The following is a 16,379-nucleotide window of genomic DNA, read 5'->3' as shown; positions in this document are numbered from 1 at the left end:
GGCAACATGCCATGGGGGGGGGGTCATGCCGTAGAGCCCTTTGTCAAAGCAGCTGTCTTCCCCAGGGGAGTCAGTCTCTGCCACTGAGGGGTAAGCCCAGGGGTTCTACAGGCCCTGCCTGGAGGTTGGCAGCCCCATGACCAGCAGGCAGATCAAGGCCACAGCCCATCAGCAGGCCCCATCAGCAAGAGAGAGGGGCGGAGGCCTCTCCAGAGCATTCCCTAGCAATCCTGCCTGGCCTGCAAAGGGGCCGGGCTTTCCCATGAAGCTTTCTGCCACAGCCCCGGGGGCTCTTTCCGCCCCAGCCCAGCCCACAAAGAGGGCCTTGCCTGTCTGGGGATGGCTGGCGATGGTGGGAGATTCTGAATTGGGGTCACTTGGAGGAGGGCAGGGGGCAGAGAAGAGGCTGTGGAGGATGGCAGGGCGTCTAAGGAGCCCCTTTCTCCAGAGGAACTGATCTCTGTGGCCTGGAGGTCAGCTGTAATGCCAGCAGGTCTCCAGCCAGCACCTGGAGGTTGGCATTCAAACTCCCCCCTTCGCAGGATCTGTTCCCAAATTGCCAGGCACTTCCCAATCCAGATGTGGCCACCCTAGCCGTAATGCCTACCACGACCCGAGGGAGCAGGCCATGACTTTAGTCCTTGTTTGGGGGACAGGAGGTTGGGAGAGAAAGGAAGCCGCGGGTGAAGGCCCAGCCGGGGGGCTGCTGGCTGGGGAGGGGGGTCAGCGCCTGGCGTCTGACATAGGCAGCTGGATCTTAGGCTGCCTGCGAGAGCCTTGGGCCTGGAGAATGTCAAGGCCCTCCTAGGACTGGAGCCACCCATGACAAGAGCCTTGGTGATGGATGTCGCTCACGGATGAGGGGGGGGGCCTTAAAAATAGATTTCGCCAGGGAAAGAGACCGTAGGACACCCTTCCGGTGACGCATGGGCCCAGGGGGCCTTGAGATGCTGCGTGCACGGAGAGGGGCTTTTGCATATTTTGTCAGCTGCAATGGGAACAAACTGAGTGGCACCCCCTCCCAACTAGCATGGGGCCCTATCCACCAGGAAAGTCAGCTGTGCGTGCAGGGCTACAGTGAGTAGCCAGCAAGGAGCAGTTTGGGTCCCTTTCAGCTTGCGTTCATTCCGGGCGGGGGGGGGGGGCTTTGCAGAAGGATTTCTCTGGGGATCATGCCTCAAGGGTCAGGCCTTTCCATCCCCCCAGGGCTGCCTCTGCATGGTGAAGTGAAGGACTTTCCGATGCCATCCCACACTTCAGAGGGCGAGGAGAGAGAGCCAGAGGGGTGGATCGGTCAGGGCTCGCCTACCCGTCCTTTCTGGTGTTTTGGAAGTTGCCGTGTTCTCGCTCCTCCTCTGGCTTTCCTGCGTCTCCTCCAGGGGAAGGCTGGATGCTCTCTGGCCTGCGCTTGGACAGGTAGAGTCCTTAGCAGGGCCTCAGCAACCAAGGAGCCTTTCAAGGCACAAGCTCAGTTTGTCAGGACTCCAGTACAAATGGTCCTTTCATCCCAGTCAGAAAGGAGAAAAGTTTCATATATGCAGTTGCTTTGGACCTCCGGTAACCCTATGAATGAATGAATGAATGAATGAATGAATGAATGAATGAATGAATGAATGAATGAATGAATGTTTATTTATGATTTATTTATAAATCATTTTATATACTGCCCCTCTGTGTCTCGCCATCTTGGGGGAGAGAACAGTTAATAATATGATTAACAACACAATAAAATTGATATACAATTAAAAATATAATCGAAACAGTTCTCTGCACTAGAGTTATAAGCAACTCTCCCCACTGGCATGGATGACGGCTGGCCCATTAAAAGGGGGTGAAAATGTGCAGGGGAGGAGGGGGGAGGGAGGCCCGGTTTGTTCTTAGGATGTAGTTTCTGACTAATCGGCCTCAACCAAAAGCCCAGCGGAAGAGCTCTGTCTTGCCGGCCGCTGCTTGAGGACCAGCACAGAAGGGAAGAGGCCCGTTTCCCCAGGGAAAGAGTCCCAGAGCTGTGGTGCCATCACTGAGAAGGCCCTTCTGAGTTGCCATCCCCCCCATGTCAGACACAAGAAGAAGAAGGAGAAGGAGAAGGAGAAGGAGAAGGAGAAGGAGGAGGAGAAGGAGAAGGAGAAGGAGAAGGAGAAGGAGAAGGAGAAGAAGAAGAAGAAGGAGAAGGAGAAGGAGAAGGAGAAGAAGAAGAAGAAGAAGAAGGAGAAGGAGAAGGAGAAGGAGAAGGAGAAGGAGAAGGAGAAGGAGAAGGAGAAGGAGAAGGAGGAGGAGAAGGAGAAGGAGAAGGAGAAGAAGGAGAAGGAGAAGGAGAAGGAGAAGGAGAAGGAGAAGGAGAAGGAGAAGGAGAAGGAGAAGAAGAAGGAGAAGGAGAAGGAGAAGGAGAAGGAGAAGGAGAAGGAGAAGAAGAAGAAGAAGAGGAAGAGGAAGAGGAAGAGGAAGAGGAAGAGGAAGAGGAAGAGGAAGAGGAAGAGGAAGAAGAGCAGCTGGTTCTTATGTCTGGCTTTTCACTAACCGGAGTCTCCAAGAAGCTTACAACTGCCTTCCCTTCCTCTCCTCACAAAGGGGGGATGAAGCCGAGAGGGCTCTGAGCGAGCTGTGACTGGCCCAGGGTCACCCAGCAGGAGGAGCAGGGAATCCAACCAGTATTCCGGATTAGAAGCCGCTGCTTTCACCATGATACCAAGCTGGCTCTCAGAATCTCGGAAGACGACCCTAATGGTGTTGCAGGGGGAGAAGGACGGGGGGGGGGGGGGGTCCTTCGGCTATGTAGGGCTCTGAAGGCCAAGACCAGCTCCTTCACTGGGGAGCCAGTGTGGGTGAGCCAAGGCTGGAGAGATGCGGTCCGGGCAGCCCCCTGCAGCTTGCACATCCTGCCTGCAGCTTGCACACATGGCTGTGCCCAGGATGAAACTTGGTGGCTTGCAAAGGCAGCCCAGACCCGAAGGGGCGGTGGCTGGTGCTGCTGCTGCTGCTTTGGCCCAAGGTGGCTGCCCACCTGAACCGTCTTTGGCTGGACAAATTTAGGCACCAAGTTTTACTCAAGGCGGGAGAGTTCGAGTGCGCCCGCACTCCCTCAGAGCCGATGTCGGAAGTGTGCTACTTGGTGGGTCTTAAAGAGGCCTCCGTTCCCTGCTTGGATCCCTCTTCCTTGCGGTATTGTGGCTCACCATCTCCACCTAGTGGCCAGAGGCGCCATTGTAGCCCGACCTGAATGACCTTGAACATCTGCTTTTTGCTTGGCGTCTGCAGCACAGGAGGGCCCCCATGGAGCAAAGGGAGCCCCCTTAGCGCAGGCACAAGGGACTATGACGTCACACTCTCAGGGGGCAGGGCTGGCTGAAAAGGGACGGGATGGGGGGGGGAGGTTCTGGCTTCTTGCAAGAAGAGGTCATGTCAAGTGGGGCCATAAAGACAAGAGAGGTCTCCTCTGCCCCCCCCCCACCCCCGCCCCCCAGGCTCTGAACTGCTTCCATTGATGCACTTCCATCCTTCCATCCATCTCCTGTCCTACTTCCGCCTCCGGGGGGGGGGGGCTGGGAACCCCCAGGTTGGGCCTGGAGACCGGCTGTTACAATGGATCAAGACCAGTTCCCCTGTGCGGCCCTCTGCCCCACTGAGGCCCTTCTCTGTCCCCCCTGGCTCCACTTCCAAAATGTCCAGGAATTTCCAAGCCAGGAGTTGGAAAGCCTCTCCCTGGTGCATCCTTCCCCCACCCTCCACCCCCCACCCCCATGGGAGGAGGCTCTTTCCAGGCTGGGGAAGCCTCTCTTATCTCCCCCTCTGCAGCCGTAGCAATCACATTATGTGGGGGGGGGGCAAGGCAGCTAATCAGCATCTGCAGGGGCTGCAAAGGGAGAGGCCTAATCCTGTTTGCCGATTAGCTGGGGAGAGAAGACCAGCTGGAGGGAGCCAGACAGGCTGGCCAGTGGGGAGGAGCTCCTGGGCAGAGGCAGCCCCCCCCCCCGCCTGCATCAACGCACAGGCAGGGGATGGGGGGCACACCGTCCGGGACTCTTGTGTGCTTTTGTGTCTACGCAGGAGGGGCAAGTGGCCAGGCCTGGGGGGTTCCCTCACTTGAGCCTGGCCCTCCTCTCCCTTTCCCAAACCAAGGTTTCTGTTCTAACAAAGAGGGGACCACCAGTGGACTGAAAGCCCCTGGAGGAGCAAAGCCTCGGGACGGGAGAAGAGTTTTTTTACCACCTGAAGGAGTTTCCAAGGGGCTTCCAATCGCCTTCCCTTCCTTTCCCCACAACAGACACCCTGTGAGGTAGGTGGAGCCGAGAGAGCTCTGAGAGAACTGTTTTGTAAGAACAGCTTTAACAGGACTGTGGCTAGCCAAAGGTCTCCCAGCAGGCTGCCTGTGGAGGAGTAAAACTCAAATCCAGCTTGGCAGATTAGAGGCTGCTACTTCTTAAGTACATGCTGGCTCTCAAATCCTGGGTTCGAATCGTTCCATGGATAAGAGGTCACTGGGCCATCTTGTGCCCCTCAGTCTTTGTCAACCATATTGTCAAATTATTGTTTTTTATATGGCAGGCGTGCACACAGGAAGCATATACTCCTCCGGTCCCCACTAGTCCTGAGAAGGTCTCTTTGCTGGATGGGTGGTTTCCACGCCTGCAGTGTGGCCGTGAGGTCCTGCCACTGTCTCCAGCCAAAAGGCTCTTTAGCGTTGCCCAGGCCACACCCCGAGGAGGCAAGCCAGATGGCAACAGCCCCCCCCCCCCACGGTCATCAGGGCGGAAGGAGAAAAGAGCGCCACGGCCAGCCAGAGGGTGCGAACAAAGATCATGCAGCGGAGTCTTCAGTAACCCTTGCGACAACCTTGTAAGGTAGGGCCCAGGAGGACCTCCACATAGCAGACTCTGTCCTCTCCGGTGTGGCTGAGGCTTCCCTCCTCTGCGGGGCCCGCTTCCTCCCCCCCCCTGGGTCCCCCATGAGGACCAGACAGAGGTTCTCCCTGGAGTGCCGGGGAGCACGGAGGAGGCTACGGAGAGCTGGGGAGAAGCTCAAGGGGAACGGGGTCCCCACCTAGCTTGGGGCTCTCTCCTGTGGGCAAACCACAGCCGGAGGCCCACCCAGTCCTGCCTCCTGGTCCACCCTGGCTCTTTTCCATGGTGGCCAAATGCCTTCTCTTTGCGGGGCTGCCCTGGAAAGGGCACCCCCCCCCATGTGCTCCTCCTTGAGACTGCACGTGCGCCAGAGATGCCTCTGGACCCTCCACACGCCTCTGGGCTCCATGCAGCAAGGAGGGGGACAGAGAGGGGGCAAAGAGCATGGCTCCAGCATGTCACTCACTGCCACAGGTCAAGTCCCAGCTGACGGGGGGGGGGGCAGTGTTTGCAGGCAAGGGAGGTTCAGAGGTGGTTTGCCTCCTGTCACACCAGGACTTCCCTGGGGGGGGGGGGAGTGGCGCTTTCCTACCCTCCCCAATCCTAACCAGGGCTGGCCTTGCTTAGCTTCCAGGACCCGGGAAACTGGACTGGGCAGGTCGCCCTGAAGAGGGGCCCTCGGCCAACAGCTGTCCTCCGCCTTACACCCCTTGCTCTAAGGTACAGTGGCCCTGAACATGGAAGCTCCTGCGGCCATTGGGGCGGTGATGAGGCCCCTGCGGGCTCAGCCCCTTCAAGCCACTTGGCCCGGCCATTGTGCGGCGGCAGCAAGAGGGCCAGGAGAGGCTGCCCCCGGGACCCCCGCGCCCCCGCACACCTCCAGCGCCAGGCCCGGCCTTCTGCGCTCAGCAGCCCCGTTGCTCCGGGCCGTGCGGAAGGGCGGCGGGAGCGGCAGCAGCAGCGCCCCTCCCCCGAACGCAGCCGGAGCAGCGCACGCCACTCCCCGCCTCCCCCCCGCCCCCCGCCCGCCCGGCTGGCCTGCCCACCTGCCTGCCTGCCTGCCTGCCTGGGAGGGGGCGCTGCGGCGGTCTTGGGCCTCGGCTGACCCACGGGGGGGGGGTAGGGCGGCCCTCCTGCGCCTCGGCGGGGAGCCCTTGTGGCGGGGCTGGGGAGGGGGTCTCTCCTGGGGGAAGGCGCCGGCCCCGTCGCAGCCCACCCGGCAGGCTGCCCAAGGCCCGCGTTGGTGCCCCAAGGACGTCAGCCCTGCAGTGCTGGCCAGGATCCCTGCTCGCTGACTGGCCGCCTCCCGCCGCCCCCTCCCGTGCAACCCGCGCTGCAGCACTCTGCCCGGGGCTGACCCCTCCCGCGCCCTGGAGCAGGAGTCAGCAGGCCGGGAGGCGAGCGGGGGGGGGGGAGAGGAGAAGGGCCGACCGGCGCCGAGGGTCTCCGGAGCGCCCCCCTCGCTCCGCCCCGCCGGCTGCTGCAGGGTGCAGGATGCAGGATGAAGGACGGGGCTGTGACTTTGCCCACTCAGCCGGGCTCTCCAGCCGCCGCAGCACCTTCGCAGAGCCCCCCCCCCCCGCCTGGCACAGAAAACCTGCGCTCAGCGCTCCCCCCCCCCTCCGGAGGGAATGTGCAGACTCGGCTGCGGAGGTGCAGGAGCCGCAGCGCTTTGCTGCCACTGCAGCCGGATTGCAGCCAGCAAGCCAGCCGTGCAGAGAGCGCCAGGCCCAGCGGTTGGGCAGCGGGGGGGGGGACAAGGCCCCCGCGCCTGCACCAGCAGCACCAGACCAATGCGCCACCCCCCACCCACCCCCAGGTGCTCTCCGCCTGTCCTTCGGCCTCTCTGGGCAGGGTGGGGAGAAGCCTCCCCGGGGCACTGTGGGTCCAGAGCATGTGGGGCACAAAGAAAAGGACCTCAGAAGAGACCAGAGAGGGGGGTCCCTCCAGTCCGGCCTCCGTCTTCTCACCACCGCAGGAGGGTCCAAAATGGGGCCCAGAGGCCGAGGCATACCCTTCGAGTAGAAGAAGCCACATTCATGGATGGATTGATGGATGCCTCCTTGCATCCCCAGGCCGCTCCTCCCTGCCAGCAGGCTCCCGGCAGCTCACATGAAAGCCATTCACCCTTTAGCCTCGCTTCCGCTGCCCCATTGCATCGTAGGCCTTCTGCCGGGCCCCACAGGGGTGGGGTGTAAGAGAAGGAAAGGGGCTTGAAGAGGGGAGGCAGAGGGAGGCCCTCAGGGGCCTGGTGGAAAAGGGCCATCTCACAGTCTGAGGAGCTTTATGAGTTCTGTCCGGGCCCCGGTCTCTACTGGCAACTTGGAGTACCCGTCAGGAGCCAAGACCCAAAAGGCCCTGGCTCTGGTCAAGAGCAGCATCTTCTACTCTGGAGGGCCAGGTTCAATTCCCTGCTCCTCCACATGCAGCCGGCTGGGTGACCTTGGGCTAGTCACAGTTCTGTTAGAGCAGTTCTGTCAGAGCTCTCTGACAGAGCTACCGCCCGTCTGTTGTGGAGAGAGGAAAGGGAAGGTGACTGGAAGCCTCTTTGAGACTCCTTTGGGTAGAGAAAAGTGGCATCTAAGAACCAACTCTTCTTCAAAGTTGGCAGCTTATTGCCAAAAAAGATGCCAGTCTCTCTCCCCAAAAGACACCCGTGCCCGAGGGGGGGGGAGCGTGGGGAGGAGATTCCCTATTCTCCCTCTGCTGCATATTCTCTGCTGTTTCTGAGAGGCCCGAAGACGCACAAGCCATGTGCTGGGCAAGCAGGCATAGGAGAGTTCTCGGCCTCTCTGCCCTGGGGCTGGCCCTGCGGAGGAGCCAGTGGACCTGCGGAGGAGCCAGGATGCTGGACCCTCCCTGGTCTGAACCAGCAGGGCTCCTCTGAGGGTCAGACAGACAGTCCACAAAGGAAGGGTGACCCTGCGGGGTTTCAAGGCAAGGGACGTTCAGAGGGGGTTTCCCACCCAGGAACTAACCAGAGCTGACCCTTCCGAGCGTCTGAGAGCCGGCAAGAGCTGGCCAGCCTCGCCCACCCAGGTCAGGGCAGAGGGAGGGGGACGGGGAGAGGGAGACCTGAAGGGGAATCTGCCTGTGGAGAGGAGAAAGCCCCTTGAGGGAGGGGCTAGGGCTTCCCCAGGAACTGGAATTCAAGGTAGGCGTCCTCCTCCTCCTTGCAAAGGGCGGAATTCTGGCCCAGGTGTCCCCCCCGCCCCGCCCCGCCCCGCCCCGCCCCGCCCCGCCCCGCCCCGCCCATTCCTCCACCCTTCCCAAGCAGCTGCAGGCCTCTGGAGAGAACCAGCCAGCTGGAGGGCTCTGCTTGCCTCCCTCCCCCCCCTTCCTCCTCCTCCCTCCCCCCCTTCCTCCTCCAACCCAACCAGCCCCCTCCCCCCTCGGTCTTGTGGGAAATTGCTTTTCTGCTCCGGGTTAACTAGGATGAAAGGCGAAGGGGCTTCCCTTTGTACCTCCTCCGAAGCCTTTAATCAGAGGAGGGGGAGGGGACGGCTTAGACGTGAGCGGAATGCAAGGCGGGGGGCGGGGGGCGGGGGGCGGGGGGCGTGTTAGGGCTTCCCAGCCTCGCCACTCCCTCCGCCTCTGCTGCCCTTTTCGCGGCGCTGCACTCTTACAGCCAGTCCGCGGGGAGAGCCCCCCCCCCTAAGAAAGAGATGATCCACAGGCGAGGACGCGCCCCCCCCCCAGCCGCCCCCGCCTGGACTAGGTGAAACGACGGGCCCTGCCAGAGCGCCACTGGCATTCCCTTATTTTTAAACGGCGGCTTGAGAACCTCCTTCTCCATTCTCTCACTGCCACAACAGCCCTGTGAGGTAGCCCAAGCTGAGGGTTCAGGAGGGGCCCGCGGAGGTCCCCTAGCTAGGCTTCGCGGCCCTGCGCTCCCTCCCCTCCCGCACCCCTCCCGGTCAACCGCGCGCTGGGGGGGGGGGGGACGACGCGACAAAGGCAAGGAGGCCCAGCAGGTATTGCAAGTTCGTCTTTTCTGGTTTTATTGTGAAGGGGGCGAGGACCCCTTGTGCTCAATTGTGCTTTACGGGTACATCATTCATCCATCGACTGGCTCAGAAGGGCGCGTCGCCCGCCCGTCCGCCCCTCTCCCCCGCCCGCCCGCCCCTCTCTCTCCTGGCGACGCCGCCGCCGCCGCCGCCTCCTGCCCGGCCAGTCCGTCTCCGCCGGGGAGGCCGGGCGCCTCTCTCCCTCTCCCTCGCTCTCGCGTGCGCGCCAGGCAGGCGGGCAGCAGCCCCCCCCCGCCCCCCCCCCCCGTTGTCTTTTCCTGAAAAACCCGCGTCCGCTGCGGGAGGATCCGAGGCGCCCCCGGCGCAGGAGAGGGGGTCGTCCCCGGAGCCTCATCCATGAAGCTTAAGTACAAAACAGGAGGCCTAGGCTAATACACGTTCCGTCTACCTGAATTCTAGTAAGGTTTTTTTTTTATTCTTTTGTGCTGTTTATTTTTTTTTCTTAAGTTATTCATAAAATGGAAAGACCTAAAAGAGGAAGAAGTGCCTTATGGGTAAAAACTGGGGCCGTCCACGTGGCTTTAGGATGCAGGGGGCCTTTTCTGTTTACACAGAAAGCCTGGCCTGGGGGAGGGAGCGGTCATTTCTCCCCCACCCCAGGGTGTCCACGGTGAGGGAGGGGGCACACGCAGGGCCGCCGCCCCCCCCCCCCCGGCCAGGTTGCCTTCTGCAGTCCAACAGGGGCGTTTCAAACCCCCCCCCCCCCGCCTCCGGCAAAGGATGTTGGGGAGGTCGCGATCCTGGGCGTCCCCAGGGGGAGGCGCCGGCAGAGGAACTCTCTCTCTTCCGGCACCCACTCCCTGAGACCCTTTCCGAGGGGTGCCGGGGACAGAAGCTGGACGCCTCCCCCTGCGCTCCCCGGGCTCTCAGCAGAGGCATTCCTGTGGGGGTGGGGAAGGACCTTGGGCTGGCCCTGGGAGGGGGGCTGGGGGCTAGGGACCCCCGTCAGACTGTGTCCAATTGCAGTCGCCCCCGCCCCCGCCCCCTACTCGGGGAAAGCCCGAGAGCGTCTCTCCTGAAGCCGAAATGGACCGCCCCGAAAGGGCTCTTTAGAAAAAACAAGGTTAAGGGAATTGCTCGTAGTTCTCCGGGCAAGGCAAGCGCTACAAGCCTAGAGAGTTGACTAAGCTACTCGGAAGTAAGTCGAAGAAGGCAGGCAGTGTGCATTCATTAGAAGAGAAGAGAAAAAAGAAGGAAGAATCGCCGTATTACTCTATCTTACTACATTGGCAAAGTCCCTGATATCCGTTGCTATTAAGAATATTGGATTAAAATGTACCTGATTTCTCAGTAATACTATTGTCTTAAAAATAACATGCATTACATTAATTATTGCTTCTATTAGTTCAGTAGGAGAATATTGCCCTCAAATAGACTATTATTATCTAAAAGTTTGGCAAAGAAAACAAGTGACGTAAAATTGTTTACAAATGAAAATCCATAATTAATAATAATAATAATAATTTAAAAAAGCATCTTCAAATTGGCATAGATTTTAAATACGTTCTGTTCCTGCATGCAAAAAATCCAGAGTGTTAGAAAGGATGGCAACAGCAACCCCTCCCCCACCCCAAAAGAAAGGGGGACCAGGGTCCGTCCGTCCTCCTCGCGTTTGTTTCCTCGACCCCCCCCCTCAAAAAGTGACGTAGACTTTGGCATAGTAAAAGCAGGCCTTGGCAACAACCCTCCACACTGGAAGTCAACCGCGGTGCAAACAGAGCTGGCGCTCATCTTTAAGGAAAAATCGCAACGTAAACTTCGTAAAGGAAGGGGGCGTTCCCCCCTCCGCGAATAAATAAAGAAATAAATACATAAACAAGTGCATCCACAAATAAATAAGAAAGCCTCCGCTTGAAATATATACCTCTAATTTGTCTTTGTATTTAAAAAAAACCCAGTGAAAGAAATATATAACCAACCGAACACGTTTAAGAAAATAGAAATCAGACGCTTTTTAAAAAAGAAAAACCGGCCCCCCCTGGGGGACTCAGCCGGCCGAGAAGGGGCCGCGAAGCAGAGGCTCGCTCGCCTGACAGGCTTGGGGGGCGGGGGGCGGGGGGCGGGGGGCGGGGGGGAACACTGGCTGGGGTCGGTTTACCTGGCCAGGTGAGCGCTGGGTGGCCGTTCATCGGCTGAGGAGTTTTTGCAAATCTCTCTTCGCATTTTGAACCCAAAAGGCCGACCCTTTCGGAAGCCGAAGGAGGGAGAAGGAGATGCGGTGGGCAGGCTGGCGGGAGGGGAAGCGGGGGGGGGGCGCCCGGGGGGGGCGGGGGTCTTGTGGTTTGGGGAGGGGTGCCCGCAGCCCAGGCCCCCGCCGCTCCCCCTCCTGCCACCTGCGCGCCCGGGCGTCATGGCTGTGCTCTGTCGGCGAGGCGAGGCGGGGGGCGGGCCCGGAGCGGGGCGCGGGGAGGTCAAGCCTCGAGGGGGCTGAGGGGGGGCGGCACGGCGCCCTTGAAGCAGGCCGACTCGTAGTGCTTGTTCAGGTAGGACTTGAGGGCGAAGGTCTTGTTGCAGCGTTTGCACTTGAAGTGCTTGAAGGCCGAGTGGGTCTGCATGTGGGCGCGCAGGTTGGAGCGGTCGGCGAAGGCCTTGCCGCAGTGCGCGCAGCCGAAGGGCTTCTCGCCGGTGTGCGAGCGCATGTGCCCCTGGAGCAGCCAGGGCCGGCTGAAGGCCTTGCCGCACACGTCGCATTTGTGCTTGAGGTCGTGCGTCAGCAGGTGCATGGCCATGGCCGGCATGGAGACGTACACCTTGCCGCACGTCGGGCACTTCTTGGCCATCTTGCTGTCGAGGCTGCGGTGCGTCTGCTTGTGGCGGCTCAGGTTGGACGACGTGGCGTACGTCTTGCCGCACTCGCTGCACGTGTGCCGCTGCTGCTGCGCCGGCGCCGGGCCCAGGCGGGAGGCCGCACCGCCCGTGCCCGCACTCGCGCCGCCCCCGCCGCCGCCGCCGCCCGCCGCCTTGCGCCGCGACCGCCCGTCGGTGATGAAGAAGGCGTCGACCGCGTAGCCCTCGCTCACCGCCGCGTCGCCGTTGATGTAGCCGCCGGCCAACTCCGAGTGCGGGCTGTCGGGCTGGTCCGAGTCCGGCGCGCCGTAGTCGCCGTGCGCCCCCGGGTAGATGGCGCCCGACGGCGAGGGCACCTTGAGGCCGCTGTCGTTCTCGCCCTCGTACACCGACGACGGCGTGATGTACTCGCGGATGTATCCTCCTGGGGGCGGGAAGCCAGAGCGGGACAGGGAGGCCGGGGAAGAAGAGAAAAGCGCCCGTTTAGAGAGCCGCAGGCACGGCGGTTCCGGGGGCCGCGAAGGCGCCTCTGATGAGTCAATAATTGATGGGCTTCGGCCGCTCAGCTCGAGAGCTCTCTAGTTAATAGATGCAACAAGCTGGAGCCGCGAGGAGCTCCCCCACCCCGCCTCCCCCCTTCGCCCCCCTCCCCGCCAGGCTGCTCCTCTGTCATGCTAATCTCCGCGGCGCTTTATGAACCTCCCCCCCCCCCCCAGCCGCTCCATCATTCCCAGCGATTCCCCGGCCTTTCACCTGCGGCTCGTTTGGCCAGATAACGGGCTGGCAAGGCTCGGGAGGGGGCTGAGTGTGTGTGTGTGTGTGTGGGGGAGAAGACTCCAGGCCCTTGGGCAGAGAGGGAGGCGCCCCCTTCCTCTGCCCCCACCCCTCCCTTCAAGGTCAGCTCTCTGCAGGAGACCGGGGGGGGGGCTTTGTGGGCAAGGAAGCTGCGGGCCCTCTCCTTTCTTCCCTCTTCTCCAACCACTTCAGCAGAATTCCGGCGATTATGCAACGCGCCGCAGCCGCGTTGCCCGGAACAAAAGGAGGGGGGTTCATCAGAAGCCCAGGCCGGAGGGTGGGAAACACCCCTCGGATTTCAGCCGGAGCTCCCGGAACCACACACAATGTGCAGGGGGGCGGTGGAGACCGCCCTCTACGGCCCCTCCCCACGGGAAGAAGGGGAAGGGGGAGATCTCGGTTTGCCCTTGAACTTGAGGACTGCAAGACAAAAGGCCTCTGCTCACGAGGACAGCCGTAAATGGGCCCCCCCGGAGGGTTTCCTCCTCACCCCTCACTGCTGCCCCTATGCAGATCTGGGACCCCCGTGTTCACCCCACCGTGGCCGAGGCTCTCCCTACCGCCCGTCCCCGCAAGGTCTAATTTTAGCCGGAGCTGGGCTGTCAGCTGAAATGTGCAGAGTCAACGCGGCAGCCAGAGAGGCGCAAGAGCCTCCCCCCCCCCCCCAACATGGCTCGCTCCTCCCGCGGCCGCGGCCGGCATTCCAGGAAAGCAGCCGCATACCGCGACAGGCTCGCGCTCGGCCTCCCTGGGTGCAGGGACGGGCCTTGCGGCCGACTGGCATGGCGGGAGCCCCCCACCCCAAGCCCCTCTCGCTTTCCCGCCCCCTTGCTGGATTGCCCCCCCCCGCCGCCCGCCGCCCCGCGGGGTCTTTACCCTTGTCATGGATCCGGGAGTTGAAGTCCGTCCGCGATCTGCTGTAGGAGTTTTCTAGATCCGCCGAAGAGAAATCGTCGAGTTTGACCTTTTTCACCAGGAAGGATCTTGGCATGGTTTCGGAACTCTCCCGAATTGCAAAGGGGCTCCCGCAGCTTCAAGCCGAGGAGTTCAAAGGGGGGGGGGGGAGGTCGAAGGGGAACGACCGAACTGCAGCGCCCAAAAGAAGCCCCCCCAAGCAGCACCCTCCCCGGAACCAGCGCGGAACCCCCCCAGTGGCACAGCTTAGGCAGCGGCCGGGCGGCGGCGGCGGCGGCGAAGGCGCAGGAATGGCGCTGGCGAGGCGCTATGGCTTTGTGCCGCTCCCGGCGCCTGGCGCGAGCTCTGCCCGCCGCGGAGGTCTCCGGCCCGGGCGTCCCGGCGGCCCACGGCCCCGGCTCGTCCGGCTGCTGCTGCGGCGTCGGGGGCGGGGGCGGGGGCGGGCGTCCGGCTTCCCCTCCAGCGCGGCTCAGCAGCCCACCGTGAGTCCCAGAGGTCGCGCCCGGCGCCCCGCGGGTTCATAAGCGGCGGCCGGCGAGTTCAGCACCTGGACAGCTCCCGGAGAGCGGCCTCCGCCGCGGCCGGCCGCCCCCTTCCCGCAGCACCCCCGCGCCCTCGCTGGCTGGCCGGCTGGCGAAGGTCCCGGCCCCCTCCTCGGTCCTCTCCAGCGCTGCGGCGGCGGCTGCGGCGGCTGCGGCGGCTGCTGCGGCTCCGGCCCGGCCAGCCTCGCCTCGCCTCTCCTCTCCTCTCCGGGCGTGTGCGTGCGCGTGTGCGCGCGGGTGTGTGCTGCAATTCGTATTGTTGTTCCGCTTCGGCGGCGGGGGCGGGGGGGGGGGGTGTCGCGGCGCCGCCGGCCGGGGTCCCCTTTCAGCACTGGACAGCTCCCGGGCCTCCTTCTGCAGCGCAGCCTCCGCCTCCGCCGCCGCCTCCGCCGCCGCCGCCGCCGCCGCCGCCGCCGCCGCCGCCCGGTCCTGAATTTCTGAGGCTTCGCGGATCAGCTGTTGGGATTTATAATGCAGCGATCAGGTGGTGGACGGAAATGGAAGCGCTTAATTTAATCCATCAAAAAAAATCTCTCCCGGGAACAGCGCGGAGACAGAATGATTTAGTGACGCTGTTGTGAGTCGCCTCCTGCCCGGCCTTTTGATCACGCCCCCCCTCCCCACTCCTCTCCCCCACCCCGCAAGTTAGACGTGCAAAGGGGGAAGCCGAAAGAGGCAGAAGCGAACAACCGGGAGGCGATGTGTGGGGCTGGCCACCTCCAGCCTAAAATTCTCCCGGATTCCCCTTCCCCTTGCAACTTGCCAGCGGAGGCACTTGTGCTTGGGCCCACCAACTCTTGGGACTCTGCGGGGGGGGGGGGGAGGAGGAGGAGGAGAAGGAAGGAGCAGGGAGGGGAACAAAGATGCCTCCTCCCCCTCCCTCCCTCCCTCCCTCGCCAGGGCTATGATTTATTGGAAGGAGCGTCAGAAGGACCTGTGGTCCCTCTGTGATTCCATAAAGGGGGCGACATGCTCCCTTTCTAATGAGGGAAGGGGGACGTGGCCTGTGCCTTTTGTTCTCGCTTCCACCGAGGCCGGGCAGCCCGAGCACAGCCCTCCGGGGCCCTGCCCCCCACCCAGGCCCTGGCCAAGAAGCTGGGGGTCCTACCTGGAGGGGTGGGCTGTGAGCTGGGCAGGCACACAGCAGGTGGGCAGGAAGGCCCTGCAGAAGGGCTCAGGCGGATCCACCTCCACTGGCTGACCTCCCGTCCTGAATCCCAGGAACGTGGAAGCAGATGGGGAAGACTCTTTGCACATGCTCAAGGAGGCCGTGTCTGGGTCCGAGAACAGAGCCAAGAGTTCCTGAGCCAAGTGGAGCTCCAGGAATCCTGGGGCCTACTCAGATCTTCTGGAAGGGGGTCTAGTGGATCACAGGAGGTGCTCGGGAATGGGATCTCCATCCTCCAACAGTAGGACCCTTCGCAGCCATTGCCAGGGCAGCAGGGCAGGGGATACGTTTAGTAAATAGACAACGTGCCTTGGGAGAAGCAGGCAGAGCCAGGGGCCCAGAAGAGCAAGACGCCAACAGGTGTGCCTTCCCAGAGGGCCTCCAGGGTCTCTCCCTCCCTTGGCGTTATGTACAGAATGCACAGAAGGGGGCATTTCACTGAAAGAGGAAGCGGTCTATGCACAGTGCCACTTAATGTGGGCAGAGGGGAAAGATGCCCTGGATGGATGGATGGATGGATGGATGGATGGATGGATGGATGGATGGATGGATGGATGGATGGATGGGAAGATGTGAAGGTGCCTCCAGGCCCCTCTAGCTTGCCACTCCCTCCTCTCCCAGACAAGCATCTCCTTTTGCAATGAGAGAGGGGGAGGGAGGGAGGATTGTCCAGGTCCTCTGGGACCAGAGACACAAAAATGGGTAGAAAAACATCCATTGTTCCAAAGTGTACACATCTGAGAGTGCACAGCCTTGGGGCCCCACAGGACGCTTCGAACACATGCATCTGTCTTACACCAAATCAGACCCATGGCTCGTTAATGGTCCTTCCCTTTCATTTGATTCTCCCTTCATAAGGCTGAGAAGTTGGGCCTGGCCCAAGATGACCCAGTGACCTTCCAAGGCAGAGCGGGGGCACAGCCAGAGTCTCCCAGATCCTAGCTTGACCCTCCCCAGATGGACCCCCCCCTTCTGGTATTTCATGATAAGGTGATCTGCACCACAAACCCATTTAAGCCTGTTCCCCTCCTCCAGGATATTTCACTCCCTCAAATAGTGAGCTAGTATCAGAAAGGCCCTTAGTTCAAACCTCACCTCTACTACGAGCAGCCATCCTCACACACCCTCAGTTGTAATACAGAAATAATAACAATAATACTGGCCTACCATGCAAAACTGTTGTGAAAAATCACAAAAAAGAACTTAGATCCCTGAAAGAGCTTCAAGCCTCCCTGACGGCAGGTATCTGCTTCCTTTGTTCTCTCATGGGATCCCTTGGGGTGTTAATGAGGTCCCCAAGAGATCC

The 16,379-nt window shown here is 61.5% G+C and overlaps 1 protein-coding gene across 1 annotated transcript; it reads right to left on the bottom strand.

Annotated features, from left to right (window-relative positions):
- Positions 1 to 8,815: 8,815 nt before the first annotated feature.
- On the bottom strand, positions 8,816 to 14,492 carry SCRT1 (scratch family transcriptional repressor 1). The gene is made up of 2 exons (XM_077353560.1): positions 13,325 to 14,492; positions 8,816 to 12,077 (listed from the first exon to the last, which is right to left on the bottom strand). Exons 1-2 carry the CDS (start codon positions 13,437 to 13,439, stop codon positions 11,278 to 11,280), a joined length of 915 nt encoding a protein of 304 aa, XP_077209675.1. The 5' UTR covers positions 13,440 to 14,492; the 3' UTR covers positions 8,816 to 11,277.
- Positions 14,493 to 16,379: the final 1,887 nt, after the last annotated feature.

The sequence above is a fragment of the Paroedura picta genome, chromosome 9 (genome assembly GCF_049243985.1).
Source record: "Paroedura picta isolate Pp20150507F chromosome 9, Ppicta_v3.0, whole genome shotgun sequence".
NCBI lineage: Eukaryota > Metazoa > Chordata > Lepidosauria > Squamata > Gekkonidae > Paroedura > Paroedura picta.
Note: the sequence above shows the minus strand (reverse complement) of the source record. Positions and strands in the feature narration are given on the sequence as shown.